The sequence below is a fragment of the Acartia tonsa genome, chromosome 6 (assembly GCF_053477335.1).
Source record: "Acartia tonsa isolate MP-2025a chromosome 6, ASM5347733v1, whole genome shotgun sequence".
NCBI lineage: Eukaryota > Metazoa > Arthropoda > Copepoda > Calanoida > Acartiidae > Acartia > Acartia tonsa.
In genome coordinates, this window is record NC_137265.1 from 35,608,138 (window position 1) to 35,624,653 (window position 16,516).

General features: G+C 31.1%; 1 protein-coding gene across 1 annotated transcript; it reads left to right on the top strand.

Moving 5' to 3' along the window:
• Positions 1 to 1,650: 1,650 nt before the first annotated feature.
• On the top strand, positions 1,651 to 15,884 carry LOC145323085 (uncharacterized). Its single transcript, XM_080165466.1, has 11 exons — positions 1,651 to 1,776; positions 2,620 to 2,704; positions 5,125 to 5,207; positions 5,804 to 5,882; positions 8,056 to 8,137; positions 8,471 to 8,513; positions 8,842 to 8,923; positions 9,954 to 10,057; positions 12,508 to 12,559; positions 13,523 to 13,568; positions 15,754 to 15,884. Exons 1-11 carry the CDS (start codon positions 1,769 to 1,771, stop codon positions 15,882 to 15,884), a joined length of 795 nt encoding a protein of 264 aa, XP_080021592.1. The 5' UTR covers positions 1,651 to 1,768.
• Positions 15,885 to 16,516: the final 632 nt, after the last annotated feature.

A 16,516-nucleotide genomic window follows, 5' to 3' on the forward strand; every position in this document is an offset into this window, starting at 1 on the left:
TAAAAGATTTTTTTTTATAACAAGGATGACATCTATTATATCTAATAAAAAAGTGTTTTAAAAAAGTTAAAAATAAGCATGTTTTAAATGGACCTACGGACTTTCTGGTAACGATATAGGGTTGTTAAGCTTCCTAAATCGGACTAACTGATATAGGAAGCAGAATGTTAAGTTTGTACATAAACTAACAAATTGCATATCTAATTATCCTTTGACATTAAAACATTGTTATAAAATTATATACTAGTACATAATTATCAATCATACAGCTATATAATAAAGTTCAATAATATTTTGAAGAAAATTAAGGCTTATTCTTATCAATAGAAACAAGCCTTCATTGAAAATAAAACCTTATATAATTCATAAAAGATATACAACCCCCCCTCCCCCCCTATCTGCAGTCAGTATTGTAGTTAATATTATGCGATCTTAGATCAAAAGGTTTGAGGCTGAAGGCATGTTTATGAAACTTTGGGTACCAGTATAATTTACAGTCCAATGTTCTCTCACCCCCTATAATACTATTGTCATCTAAGAGAAAAGTTTTTTTTGTGTGTAATTTTGTACAGAGGGGGGGGGGGGGATATTTTTCTTTACATTCCTTTATAAGAAGTGTTAGAATTTACTTTATTTCTATTGTAATCAGGAATGACGGGGACTTTGGCCAGTAAATATCTGAGCTGCCCAATAAAGTTTGCAAACTAGTTTATTTTAATATACATAAGGCCAAGGATGAATTTTGAATTTTTGCAAAGTGTCCTATTCCTTTTGAACCATGATTAAGATAATATTAAAATTATTTAAACTGTTTATAAGTAACTAGCGGCTTCGCCCCTAGCCTCTAGGGGCTTTGCCCCAAGAGGTGATAAAAAAAAAAATTATGGCGAAAATCGTATAGGACCATGGAAATCTCCTTCAAAAAAAAATAAAAAAAATAAAAAAATGGGGGGGGATTTTTTGTTTTTTTGGGGGGTTGGGGGTGTCCCACCCCCCAAGAAAATAGCTTAAAACCACCACAGGACCAATAGGTAGATACCCTGAAGAGTAGAATCTGATCGGTTCAGTGGTTACCGAGATCTTAAGGGACAGACAGACAGACGGACAGACGGACAGACAGACATCGTTCTACTTTGTATTATAGATAATAGCTTTTATAAGATCTGATGTATTACTTTATATAAATGTAATTTTGTATTTTTAAAAACATTGCTTTTTTTAAAGCGAAGTTTTTCTATAATTGGGGTCGGTCCGACCGGGACAGCTCTTTCGTTGATTTGAACAGGTTAGAATTGTCCTATTGATTTCACGCTTTGCATGGCAATTCCTATATAAATTAGGTACGATTTAGGAAGCGTAGCAACTCTATAAACATTACTAGAAGTCCATACGTTAATTTAAAACATGCTGATTTTTTACATTTTTGACAACAAATTTTTGCATGTTATAATTATCCTATTGATCTTGTTTCTGGAATAAGGATTCCTATTACCACAAGGTACAAGCATCTCTATAATCAAATTCTAAAAATGTAAGTATGTCATTTAACAGCATCCTGTATTTAAGATGTTTTGCAACAAATTTACTTACAATTTTATTTAGTCTTATGCATTAAAATTCTGCTTATTCAAGTTCTGACACTTTTTAAGTGCTATTGTTCGTTCGTCCTACCGTTTTAGAGCTTAGCTTTTATGGATGTTTTCATCCTTGTTTTACAATTAGATTTAGACTCTAAAATGTTGGCTGTGTTCAAATTCAAGTATTTAAGATGATAAGGTAAACATTTTTAGAAATGTTTTTTTCTCTATAAATCCTTATAATAAAAAAAAAATAAAAATCACAGATTTTCAAAAGAATTTTACGAGTCCCTAGAATCCTTTAGGTTCGTAGCCGCTAGTATATAATATAGTGTCATTCTAACAGTATAGAAAGAGACAGTATTATCGACGGAAACATATAGAACCTATAAAAACTTCAACCTAAACCAAACTATGCAATGTCGCAAAAAGTAGTTAACGTTTAGATTTTCAAGATATTGGAACATGAAGATAAGCTTTGAAATTACTGACCAAATACATGAGGAAAATTCTTGATAGAAAATTAAAATCAACCACTTTTAAGTCAGTTTTAATTGGCGTTATCCTCTTAGAAATTTTTTTGCAATTTTTTTCAATTTTGTACCCCCCCCCCACCCCCCCCCCCACTACCGACGAACAACTATTTTAGGTTAGGTTTTAGGCTAGGGAGCCGAGCGCTGCGGCTAGGCAGGCAAGGGGGCCGAGCGCTGCGGCTAGGCAGGCAAGGGGGCCGAGCGCTGCGGCTAGGCAGGCTAGGGAGCCGAGCGCTGCGGCCAGAGTTCATAGTTCGCTGTCGGGGGGGGGGGGGGGGGGGGTACTCAAATTTTCAAAATTGAAAAAAAAATTTCTAAGAGGATAATACCTTTTAATTATCTTAGGACATTCCAACCATGATAAAAAAAACATAAAATTGTTGAATAAGATAAGGCTTGTCTTTTTTATCAAAAATATATTCCAAAATTCTTCTATGACAGAGGTTTAATTGACTACAGTGTGTAAAAAAGTTAATCTATCTATATTATTGTTAATATTATGATTTTAGAGTAAAAACTAAATTAATTGGGATATCTGTATTTGTTGGAATATTATGGATGTATCAAGCTTTCATCTGGCATACAAAGACACTGGTAAGTTAAAGGACAGCTGCAAGTTTTTCTGTTTTTAGTAGCAAAGCTACTTTATAATTATGAATGTCCACCCATTTGTCCATAGAAGTTTTTTTATGTGTGCTAGAAATTGTGTTAATTATTTTTATTAATTGTTGTCTGCTAGTATTATAACAAATTCAGCGGCAAATGTGCGCTAGTCCCATGAGTCAGTCAGAACTTGCTAAACCCTTCACGAACACTTTGTGCAGGTCCCCAATGTTTGAGACCCCTAAAATATAGAATATTCGATCCATTGTCCCACTCCTTACTCCCTGCTATCTTTTACATATTATACTTGTTTTCTATATATATTTATACGTACTATTTTTTATAATGACGTCATTAACCCACAAATGTTGGAATAATTTATTGAAATAAGAATCACTATTCCACAAACTTTTATATTAAAAAAAAATGAAAATACGTTTTATACTATGTATATAAAAAATCAAATGAGGTATATGAAATTGCATTTGACAAACGATGCCACAAACAACCTTTTAATTGCACGACCCTTTCTGTCTGTGTATTTTTTAATCATCCATTTACCTTTCTTGCAAAACATTTAACTAGGGATTTAAAGGGATAAGACAATGGCCTATTAATTGATGTATACCCAATCATGATACAAAAAATTCTCTTTTCTGTAAATTGCAGTCATGATCCAACCTATCAAAATTCACTAAAGTTGTTGAGCCAACGAATAAGAAAACGTTTTTTTTTATATTTATATTTTTTTATTTTCTATCCCTGTATATCTGTATGAACGTATAAAATTATTATTACCATGTTTAATATTGTGGTCTGATCATCTGGTGGTGTCATGTTTGGTATAGGATAAGGTAAAAAACTTATTACAGATACCCGGTAGACTGAGATTGTATACACAAGATTCATGAGTACAAGGATTTATTACCTCGTTGGGGCGGAATTCTGCTTCGATTTCAAATGATGAAATGCAATACGATAATTACCTAACCCTTTGATTGCACGACCTTTGTCTGGAAGTTTTAATTGTGCATGATTAATAAGTTGCGCCTGCTTAAGGCCAAGATATTTCCCCCCTTCTCGTAAAATTAGTGGCAAGTGCCAGATATAGGAGCAGTAGATAACATTTTAACTTCTCTTGCATGACGGAGTGTTGGACCATGCTCGAACCCCACACCTTCCTGTGTGTAAGTAAGCACGCTATCGTAAGCCGCGGGTTAGTACGTAAGTTGATAAAATCTCTAAGTTGATAAAATTTTTGTAAAAATCTGGAGACTATAGAAAATCTGTACTGTACGAAGTCAGACCCAAAATTTAACTTTCTCCTTCCAAGAATCAGTGAGGTTTCTGGGTTTCTTTCTCAGACAAAGATTACGAAAGAAGGGCGATGAATCCAGTAATTAGCTTTTCACAACAAGCCAAACTATACAGATTTATTTTTTTGCCGTTTTAAAAATTTAAAATTCTATTTTATCCAAATGTCATTATACAAAAGTAACAGTATATGTCTCCCTATCTCTCTTTCTCTTTGTCTGTCTGTGTATGTACCGAAGGAAAGTGTGAGTTCGACCCCCCCCCCCCCCACAAACTTCTCTTGGTCCCGAAGCCAAAATATATTGGCGCCCATATTGAAAATTTTAACTCACTGTTTAATACTCCTATAAAATGAAATTACTTAACCATATTTTGGTATTGTATGTTAGTGACACCTAATCTTTTTACTCGTTTTTTTCATACATTCAAGAATTATATACTAAACTTTATCGTAAAAATATAAATTTTTAAACATTATTAAATCATAAATTCTTTGATTGCAAAATCTAGACATTTCTTTTTTGTGGCTCCTTTTCTCCCATGTTGCAGATTTTTTGCACAATTACAGGAAAATCAAATCTATTTTATTAAGACTCTGCTAAGATCCAGCTAACCACTTAAACGATGGATTTCTTTATTTCAGGGTTGCTTTACATAGATTCCAGGATGGTTTCTGGCTATTTCGTTTCTAAATTAAAGTCTTTGGATATGTCTTCTTGCTATCTTCCTCTTTATAAACAAAGCCCTAAGATGCCGTGTCAGTGACAAAGGCGCATTTCTAATTTAGTTTTTAAAAAAAAGAGTCAAAGGAGAACTATATCGGTTCAGCAGTTAGGAAATCCTTCAGTACTGACAGACAGACATCCGATTACGTTTATATAAAGATTACAATTTTAAAGAAAGCTTTTATAGGCAACACTTACACTTTCAAGTTAAATATGACGATAAAAGGCTAATATTTTATTTTCATTTATAGAATACTAATGAGTTGGTTATATTAATAATGTTAATCAAAATTTTATTTAGGATATTTTATGCAATTAGCTTTTAAACACCTAATTAATGTCAAAGTCAATGAAAATTTTGTCTAATTTAAGGAGAACTCTACCGATGGCTTGGTTAAGATGATAACTACTGAATCAACAACAAATGAACCAACTACTACTATTTTCAGTTCTCCAGGAATCAAGTCAAAATTATAAACTCTCAAAACAAGAATGCCAAAAGAAATAAAAGCTTTTTTTTTTGTTGTGGTTAAGCTATTCTTTTATATTGGCATTAAGTTATGATCTTTTTTTCTATTGCTTAAAAACTGAATTCTGAATAATGAACGATTTTATCAAATGCTATGTTTATATCTAAACAACATTAATTCAGATTTTTCTCAAAGAGGGAAGGGAATATTGGTCTTTTAATTTTACTTTACCCCAAAGTCTTATATTAACGTCTTCTTATCTAAAGCTTAACAACTTTTGATAATTCCATTGATTTTGATTTGTTGGTTCAATAAGTTTAGTTTCTAAACGTTTCAACCACTAATTGTAATAAACAGAAGGAGTTATCTTGTGTATCAATTTATCGGCCATTGTCTTATCCCTTGAGATTCCTGGCAAAAAAAATATTTCCAAAAATGACTAAAGCCAGAACCGCTACATAAGTACATTTGAGTCCGACAGACAGACAGACAGACAAAGATCCAAGAAATTTGCATTACAGATATTTTAAAACAAGATTCATTAAAGTTAGAAATATAATGATTGACTTGAAATTTTGCTTAGATGTTTTTAATAGTGAATGGGTGAACGGTACAAACATTCCTTCGAATAAAGCAATCTTTCTTTTCTCTGCCTTTGAAGTAAGTTTTTTATACAGTTTCTCATATTTTTATGCTTATTTAAAAGAAAACAGGATGTCTGTGAGTCTGTCTGTGTATACCAGTGAATCTCGCTAACTGATTGGCCGATATGATTCTCCTTTCCTGTGAAGCTTTTAAGGTACTGGAAATGTTTATACCCATTTTTGAAAATCACCCTTTAAAAAAAATCTTCCCCCCTTAATGTGTTTACCTTTTTTATTTTTAAATTATAATTTAATGTGGAGGGTCGACCCCCCCACATCCACTTCCCTTAAGTGCACTTTAGGACTCTAGGGGCGTAGACACTAGTATAGATTAAATTTTAAGATACATACATATTTTCTTTAGACCTGGTTTCTATTATTTAATTTGTTTAGAATAAATAGTCAAGTAACCTTTTTGTTGGCTTCGTAAAATTTAATTTAATCGCATAATGGAATCGTGTAACATAAAATACCACGTATTCTGAGAATTATATCTGCAAAAAATATCCGAATGCAAAAATTGATGGGAAATAAATAAATATACCAGTGACGTCACTGTTGATGTTATGGGCATTGAGAAAAATTACATTTCTGCTTTTTTTATGAAGATCTGATAAAAATAAATCTATCTGATGCAGCCAAATAAAATAAGAATGGACACGTTGTATGGGTGATCAAGGAAAAGTTAACTATAGAGAATTCTAAGATTTTACAAAACTTAGATAATAAATGAAAAAAAAATGAAATTAACTAACTATTTAAATTTCTAACAAAAATAGACAAATTAGTATAATATATGTATGCATGCTAAGATCTTGTAAACAGCTGAACCGATCGTTCCACAGTTTCACAATTCAGGGAAGTTTTATATTTGCATGTTCTGTGATTAAAAATCCAAATTAGAATCTCCCTGATACTGAAAAAATTCAGCCGAAAAAAAACAGTAATTAACAAGGCTTTTTATTTCAACTAAAATCTAACTGTTAATACAAATACCCTGGGTGGGAAAGACATTTTATTAGTTCATATAAAATAATATCTACTGTATATATTTCTATTTAGAATATTTATCACTGACCCAACCCACCCACGTCAACTTTATCATGCCATTAAGACAAAATTGAATTACATCAAATTTAAGACACACCAAAACTTTAGTTTTTATGTTAAAAAACTAGAAATCTAAAGTGATAAGAAAATGGTCGATAAATTTATGTATTTAAATGAAGGACTTTGAAGTCTAGTGTAATAAACAGCTTATTGTCTTTTCTCTCTCTGTTTAAATACATAAAAAACTGTAAGGTTTTGCTAAAAGATTCCTTAAATAAAAGCAATTATAATCTCAATTACAATTGATTTATTTTCCCTGACGTTCAAGCTACCCACTTAGGATTGATGGGGGAAGGAGATTATATAACTAAAAATAATGAGAAACTCCTTATGTGATGTGATCAGTTGTGATAAACGTTTTAAAAGCATATAAATCAAAGTAAATAATGTCCATTTAAAAGACAGATTGATCAACATTTATCTTTAGACTACATAGAATCCAATCTTTAAAAAAATGTTGAAAATCAAAGTAAATTGTTTATTTGATGGCTGTCATTTATTCCCTAAATACTAAACTCATGTTTCTTGGAAATAAAGTACATATATATGTTAACCCTTTTAACCTTTAAGGGTCGGAGGAAGGGGACTTTACTCCCCCTCCATCCGTTTTTTTTTATCTCATTTTCTGTTTGTGAAAGTTAGAGGGCTTTAACTAGGTGGCTTTTTAAAATTTGGGTATGACACATAACTGAGGATTTAAATTCTTTGAATACCTCCATCCTACCGGGCAGAGTGTACCAGCAAACCTGGCAGGGTCGTCCAAGTAAAAGGAATTTTGTTTTGTATTAAACAAAGCATTTTATGTTACCAAAATACCTTATAGTAGTACATCCTAAAATAAAATATAGGTGTTCAAGCCAATTTCAGTTTCCAGGTATGATCCTGCAGGTTCTGATCCACCAGGTCTCCAGCAATCTTTAAAAAGCCCCGGTAACCGCAATTTGTGACTTGGCAATTTGATGAAAATCAATTGCAGTTTTCCCGCCGACCGACGACTTTTGGTGCATACAAATAAAACGTTACAATTTGCGCGAAGCGCACAGAATTTTTATAATAATTGATTTTTCTATTATTTTCAGGATGCTAGGACATCACAATTTTCCGTCCGGATACTTGGTATAGCCCCGAACAAGTGCAATGTAAAATTTTCCTGTGTTTTAGGTAACTTTTGTTGGTAAAAATGATTCAAAGCATATGATAACGAAAAATGATATAAATTGATAAGAAGGCAAATTTACTTTTTAACGCCGTTTGTGAACAAATACACACACACATTATAATAATAGTTATTTATCGCATTAAAGACTGTTTTCTGTGGATAATAAAATAACAACAATTAATATCAAATATAAAGAAAATTGTCAGTAATAATATGCTATACATGATTTTTCAGTATGGCTCAGAACCTGTTTTACTCCAGCGGTTATTAATCGGTTTTAAAGCCATACTTTTAAAAAGCCTTCCTCTTACTTTTAATCAAATATATTTATTTAGAGGATATTAGAGGAAAACAAGTCACAACCAGTTTAGCTTTAAAGTAAGTCATTTTTGTAATATAATTGTGTCTACGATTTCGATTTTTTTTAAATTGTGGTTTCATTTTCTGAGGACGATTTCTCTTGGGATGTCGAGGTAAGTGTATCATCTTCCAAAATAGTTATAACCTTTCTCTGGACCAATAAAAAGCTTCGTTGCAAAGGATAACTATATCAGTTAAAAAGATCATTAGATATACATGCAGAGACAGAAGGACCTCATATTGCTTTCATACAAGGATAAACAAGCATGCAACACACATAAAAAAGCGAATCTCGAATAATCCTAATAGGTCTCTTAGAATTAACAACACAACTTTTATTTTTCAGGCAAATAAAAGAGAACTGGTCGCTCAAATATTCCAGCTATTTTTTCTACTGTGATCATAACAAAACATTTATTCCTGAAAAGGTGTGTTTTTATTAAACGCAAGGATGTTCTATAATTAGGGTCGGTCCGTCCGTCTATCCGTAATGGATAGCTCTTATAATATATATAGACATGGCAGGATTGTACTAACGATTTTAAACTTTGCATGATGATCCCAAAAACAATTAGATGTGATTTATGAAGCGTTGCAACTTTGTAATCGTTACCAAAAAGTCCGTAAGTCTATTTAGTAATTTACTAAATAGTTTTGCAACAAATTTACTTATAATAAATTAGTAATGTTAGTATTGGCGATTACATTTATCTGGTGGTCAACCAAAAGTTCCTAGCTGGCGGTGACCTGAGAAACTATACTTTATATAATTATTATTGTTCCTTATTGATTCATTTCATACAATTACTGTCATACTAATATACAACAATAATAAATGACTATATCTTGACAATTAATGATTAATTTAATAATAGACGGTTTCATATAATTTCATTACTTAAACTGTTAAATTAAATTTTTTTTTAAAGATGAAAATAATATGAAGTATTATACACGAGCAAGAAATATTATCAATGTGTGTTAATTAAAATATGTAATTAACTTAGCTTTGACTTTAGAGAAGCGTTTGTCATTTCGCTTTCATTTACAAAATAATGATGACAACATCCAAAAAATCATAGTGGACGGACAAAGTGAGTTATAGAGCAGATTTTTAGAAAAGGAAGAGAGCGATTATATGCAAAATCACGAAACCTGTTAAAAAAATAAGGTTTATGCCTTTTGAACCACGACCGATAGATAGACGGACAAAACAATGAATAGCCTTGAAGCACATATATTTATCATATGAATCTTTAATGGAAATTTTACTGTCTATTTTCAATACCAGTCGAGATATTCACTGTTCCTTGAAAGTGTAATGAATTGACGCACTAACTAATGGACTGAAAGACAGAGTGAATTATTGAGAAGTCAGAATACTGTAATTACGCAATTTTGCAGCAAGTTTTAGAGCTTCGCTTTTATGTATATTTTCATCCTTGATTGTATATATAGGTAACTGTGATATTACGAGGAGAGAAGAATGTAACCAGCTCAAAATGGCTCAAAGTTATCAGGAATTATCCAACTGATGTTGAATCTAGGAAAAAAATAGAAAAGTAGGTCACTTATGTTTTATTCATAGGTATTCTTTATTAGGCCTGTTCATTGATTTGAGTGCCTTTTAATATTAAAGCCTTTTTTTCAGATAAAGTTGAATTATTTTCTTGTATAATTTTATTTGATTGAGTTTCCTGTAAACCCTGTGCCCTAAACCTACAGAACTACCCGAAGACGAAGAAAGTCGCTCAAAAAAATTTCTGTCATCATTAAAACAAGGGATGAGGAGAGGAGGAGTGGGGAAGAAAACCCCTAAAAAAGAGATGGATAATCATCCCTCATTTTTATGACATGATTTTTTGAACGACTTTTTCGTCTTCAACTACCCAGTATCCCTAGTCTGACATAACCAACAAAATGAAAAAACTTCCCTCCCCCCTCCCTTTATTTTCAATTTATAGTAAATAAAGGGGGAAGGGGTTTTTGTACTTGACTATGTACGATGAATTAAACTACTAAGCAAGTTTTGCTGAAGTCAGCTCTGCTCAGAAGAAAGTGAATAGGCGAAAAGATATGACACATAATTATATATGTAGTTTAATGTTATATAATTTCAAATTTATGCATTATACTTCCAAATTTCAACTCTAAATGTTTTGAAATAGAAGAAGTAAGTTCATAATAGTTCAAAATCACACGTTTTGTTGACTACAAAAAATTAAACTTAGAAAATTTCTTTTTATATGAAATAGGACTAAATAAATCAGCAGAGGATTTATAAAAAATAACCACAGATAGACCGACAGACCAAATTGTAGATAAAATGATTTAAAATAAGATACTAGACTTATTTAAGCATGTAAGTTTATGATTAGTAGAAAGCTATTTATAGAGTTTTTAAATTTGATTTAAATGGTAATTTAAACTTTGTAGTTGAATCCTGAAAATTGGCAGTGTAACAACAAATTTTAAGGGATGCAGGGATCTTACGGGATAAGACAATGGATGATACTTTAAAGAAGATGTCAAAGATAATTTGTTAGAAAATTATATCAAAGTTTTTGATTTTTTTTTTTTTTTTGGGGGGGGAGGTTAAGGATAGTCCACTTGCGACAAAAGAACATTCAAAACTTTCTTGTATAAATCATCAAATATTTCTATTCATTCAAATAATATTTACTACAACATTCATATTTTATTGGTCCTAGGACAAACGCAGGAGAGACAAATTTCTAACCTATTTTAAACAATCTTCTATTTTTTTAAATCCTTAACAAAAGTAGAATGCTTATTTGTATATTCAAATCATAACCTAACTTAACCTATATAGAAAAAATTAATGAACATATTACTTTAGACACTCATGCGTTTGTTCACTCCTGCGTTTGTACAATCCGACGTTTGTCACTCCGACGTTTGTCACTCCGACGTTTGTACACTCCGACGTTTGTACACTCCTGCGTTTGTCCTGGAACCATTTTATCTCCTAGTAAGTCAATTTTAAATTTCTGCACTATTTGGTTTTAGTGGCGTGCACAGTATACGATTTTGGGGAGTGGTGAATGAAGAACGTCCAGATTTCTTGCCCTTCACCACCCTCTGTACCCAGGGCGTTCAAGCTTTTTTTTTTTTTTTGGGGGGGGGGGAGGGGTGGTGAAGTTTAAACGGTTTAGGAGGTGGGGATAATCTAATGTAATTCCAAAAATTTTGGGTTAATGTTTTTTTTTGAGGGGGGGGGGGGTGGTTGTTAAACACCCATTTACCACCCTATCCCATTGGACGTCTTTGTCTTCACGCCACTAAAATATCAAAATAGAACATTTTGTTGACTGTCAACATTTTTACTTAGTTTTAGTTTCAGTCTTTGCATTTATCTTCAAGGTCAAAACATTCAGACATAGTTCATAAAGAATGAATATTTGATTAGATAATTGACTTTTAATAATTGTTCAAGGAAACCTGTATATTTATTACCGGCGAAGCGTTTATATATCTAGGGTATGCCCTTCCGTACCGTATAGGTGTATAGATTGTTGATTTGGACATGTTCGAATAGCTCAATCGATTTTCAACGTTTTGCAACTTATAGTGTCTACTTTTTTTGTAGACAAATGTTCCAACGTTTGTCTGAACTATGCCGATTAACGTTATTTTGCCTTCTAATATAACGTCAATCGGTATAGTTAGTTGTCTGATTTCGTAAACTCTGTTAACTCGCTTTTATGAAATTTTCATCTTTGTTTTGTATTGATTTATAATAGTTATTTATAGCTTCGTATTATAGACAGCTTTCTATGGATATTATAAAATGAAAATTAAAACCAGTTTTGTAAGCCCCGATGGAAGTGAAGGTCCATGCTAAAAAAACTGGATTTCTTTTAATATTCGTGGAAAATTTACTATAATGCAATGCTGACCATGATTTTTCAGTATGGCTAAGAACAGGTTTCTAATCCAGTGGATATTAATCGATTTCGAAGCCATACTGGAAAAGTAATTTTATTTTTAGAAATTTGACTGGTATGTCCGTGTGTGTTAAACCTTTTCATAATGAGTACAACAGGAACAAACATTATCTTTAAAGTAGACGTTCTGACCACTATAACCATAGGAAACTTGGATCAGGAAAAGAAAACGAAGTAGCGGGGATCGTCGTATTTTCACAGTAGGTTTCCTTATATTTCTAACCACTGCGGGGTGCTCTAACCCTGCGGGCCAATTTCCCAACCCTGCAAGGCAATCATTAACATTTATCTAATCTAATATAACCTAACAAAAGCAACTGTGAACGCAACGACGAAACCCGCTACTTCGTTTTCCTTTCATGATCCGAAAACTCGTAACAAATAGTTTTATAAATACCAATTTAAAGTTTATATCAAAACAGGTACAATTTTGTCCATAAATATCTCAGCAATGACAAGCTATATTAGGATATATAAGAATTTTAATGTTAGGGGGAGATTTGCAATCTGCATCAAATTTTAAGGATTTTTTATTCTTTATTTAAAAGCGGAAATACAATTTAAGTTAATTAATTTTGACCAATAGGATAGGTGGATTAGAAACTACCTGCGATATAATTGGGTGAATGATGTACGACACTTAAGCTTTTCCAATCAGAGCGCAGATAGTTTTTAATCCACCAATCACAGATGTCAAAATTAATTAACTTAAATTGTATTTCCGCTTTTAGATAAAGAATTATACAAAAAACGAATTTTATAAAAAAAATCCTTAAAATTTGATGCAATTTTTAAATCTACCCCTAACATTTAAATTCCTTCCAACTTATATATCCTAAAGTACATACTTACATATTAAGATTTGATAATAAGAATGCTAAGCTATCGATATTCTACTCAATTGTTCAGGAATCGTTATTTCTAAAATATGGTCAAAAATTGCGATAAAAAAATGATTTTCAAAAACGCTTGAGCGAGCTTATAACAGAAAGACTAAAAAAACTTTTCTACTTTATATGACAGGATATAAAACGTTTATATAAAAGATAATGTATTTTTAGAGCTGTTTGGTTAGTCGAATTTATTGAATTATATCAACTCTTAGGTAATATATCTTTTGGATCATTAGGATTAGTAGTTGAAACGTTTGGACACTCAACTTACTGAACCAACCCATCAAAATTCATTAACTATCCCCAAAGTTTTAAGGCCAACGAATAAGAAAACGTTATCGTAAAACTTTGGGGACTAGTATAATAAACAGCCCAATATACCCTCGCTGGTTACAGTTAATGTTTTGTTCCTGGCATATTGTTGAAAATTCTATTTATAGAAAGGGTGTATTCTTTAAAAATTTTATTTTGCCTTTCTTTGTCTTAATGACAAATTTGGATGAAGCTTAAATAATTTTCTATATTATTTCAGATTTTATACCTAATAGTTTAAGATTCTATAATCGTTACAAGAATGTCCGTACATCCATTAAAAACATGCATATTTTTTTAATTTTTTCTTGAAACAAATGTTTGTATGATATAATTTTTATGGTGTATTATATAATGTTATAAACGAAGTATCTCTTTAATCAAGTCCTAAAAATGTTTAGTGAAAATGTTCGTTTGTCCTACCGCTTTTATTGATGTTGTTATCCTTGTTTTTAAAAGAAAAAATATCAAAATTGATCATTCAGAAAAGATTTGTAGCATTACATAGTGTCTCAAAAATCAGTCATGTGGCGTCATAAAAATATGTGATTATCTATCTCTTTTTTAGGGGTTTAATTTCCCACTTCTCCTCTCGTCTCCCTCAATTTTACGACGTCACATGGCTTATTTTTGAAACACTTTGTCCCGCTACAAAGATTTCAATATTATTTGAGGACGAAAACAGTAAAAGTGTCTGACTATGACGTCAGAAAAAATTATCAATTAACCAATGAGAGGCCGCTATATATTTTACCATTGTGAATACTGGCTTCTCATTGGTTAATTGTTAATTTTTTCTGACGTCATAGTCAGACACTTTTACTGTTTTCTTTGAGGACAATCTGTTAAATAAACTATAGTTTTCAAGAATAAGGCCCTCAAAGTGCAATCTCTTGTTTTGACATTACATATTTTCATATAAGAGACAAGTTTAAAGTTATCTATCTATGTATATATTCATCCATTTATCCATCTATTGCTTTAAAATTTCATATTTCCCTTTTTCAGAGACAAGTTCAAAGTTATCTATCTATGTATTGAACTATTTATCCATCTATCTCTTGTTTTTACATGTCATACATTAATTTATCAGAGACAAGTTCAAAGTTATCTATCTATCTATATATTCATCCATTTATCCATCTATCTATTGTTTTAATATTTTATATTTTCCTTTATCAGAGACAATTTCTGAGTTATCTATCTATATATTGAACTATCTATCCTTCTATCTCTTGTTTTTTTGCATGTCCTGTTATTAATTTATCAGAGGCAAGTTCAAAGTTATTTATCTATGTATATATATAACCATTTATCCACCTATCTATTGTTTTTACATACCATATTTTCCTTTATCATAGACAAGTTCAAAGTTATCTATCTATGTATTCAACTATCTATCCATTTATCTCTTGTTTTTACATGTCATATATTAATTTATCAGAGACAAGTTCAAAGTTATCTATCTATTTATATATTCATCCATTTATCCATCTATCTATTGTTTTAACAATTCATATTTCCCTTTATCAGAGACAAGTTCAAAGTTATCTATCTATGTATTCAACCATCTATCCATTTATCTCTTGTTTTTACATGTCATATTTTCCTTTAACAGAGATAAGTTCAAAGTTATCTATCTATGTATTCAACCATCTATCCATTTATCTCTTGTTTTTACATGTCATATATTAATTTATCAGAGACAAGTTCAAAGTTATCTATCTATCAATCTCTCCATCTATCCATCTATCTATTTATCCATCTTTCTTTATATCTATCCATCTATGTATGTGTCTATCTATCTAAATATTCATTTATTATCAATCTATCTATTCAATCAAATATTTCTTCTTTTAACATTCAATATTTTCCTTTATGAGAGACAAGTTCAAAGTTATCTATCTATCCATCTATCTATATATCCATTTATCCAGCCATTCATCTATCTATATTTTTTATATATCCTAATATGTATCTCGTTATCTTTCTTTCTATTTATCTACCCATTTCTCTATGTACATCTATAAATATATCAATCTATGTATCCATCCATCCATCAATCTATATCTACTTTCTATCTAGGTGCAACACATTTCTATTTTTACAACCACACTGTTGGACCTGATGTCGATAAAGTTATCAGGTTTTCATCTTCAAGAAAGTGTCAAGTCTATCTAAATTGTTTGAATATATTTTCTATCTTTTTGTTGTAATTTCTTTTAGTTTATATGTACATCCGTTTGTAACTCTGTCTGTTTGTCTATCTAATTTGTTATCTATCATATTATCTATTTGTCTTTTTATCAGTCTTTAAATATTATTAATAATCTTTTTGGCTGTGTTATCTTTTCCACCAGAGTCTGTCTCCATTTGTATATTCATCTGTTTATGTTTGATGGTAAAAAATATTGAATTATTCCAAAAATTGTATCATTGTTCTTTAACTATCTGTCTTTTTATTTGAAGATGAAAATTGTGTTTATGTTAAACTCCTCTAAAAAATATTGTTACTGTTCTTCAAATATCTGTCTGTTTTTCTGCCAGTCTCTCTATTTATCTATCTATCTGTCTGTTTGTTTGTTTAAATTATTTGAAGATAAAAATTGTGTTTTACTCCTCCAAAAATATTGTTACCTTTCTTCAATTATCTGCCTGTCTGTCTGTCTCTCTCTCTATCTGTCTTTCTGTCTGTCTTCCTATCAGTTTTTTAGCCTATCTATCTATTTGTTTATTTGATGAAAATCGTGTTTTTGTTGTACTCCTCCAAAAATATTGTTACTGTTCTTCAACTATATGTCTGTCCTGTCTTTCTGTCAGTCTTTTCTGTCTCTCTATCTGTCTGTTT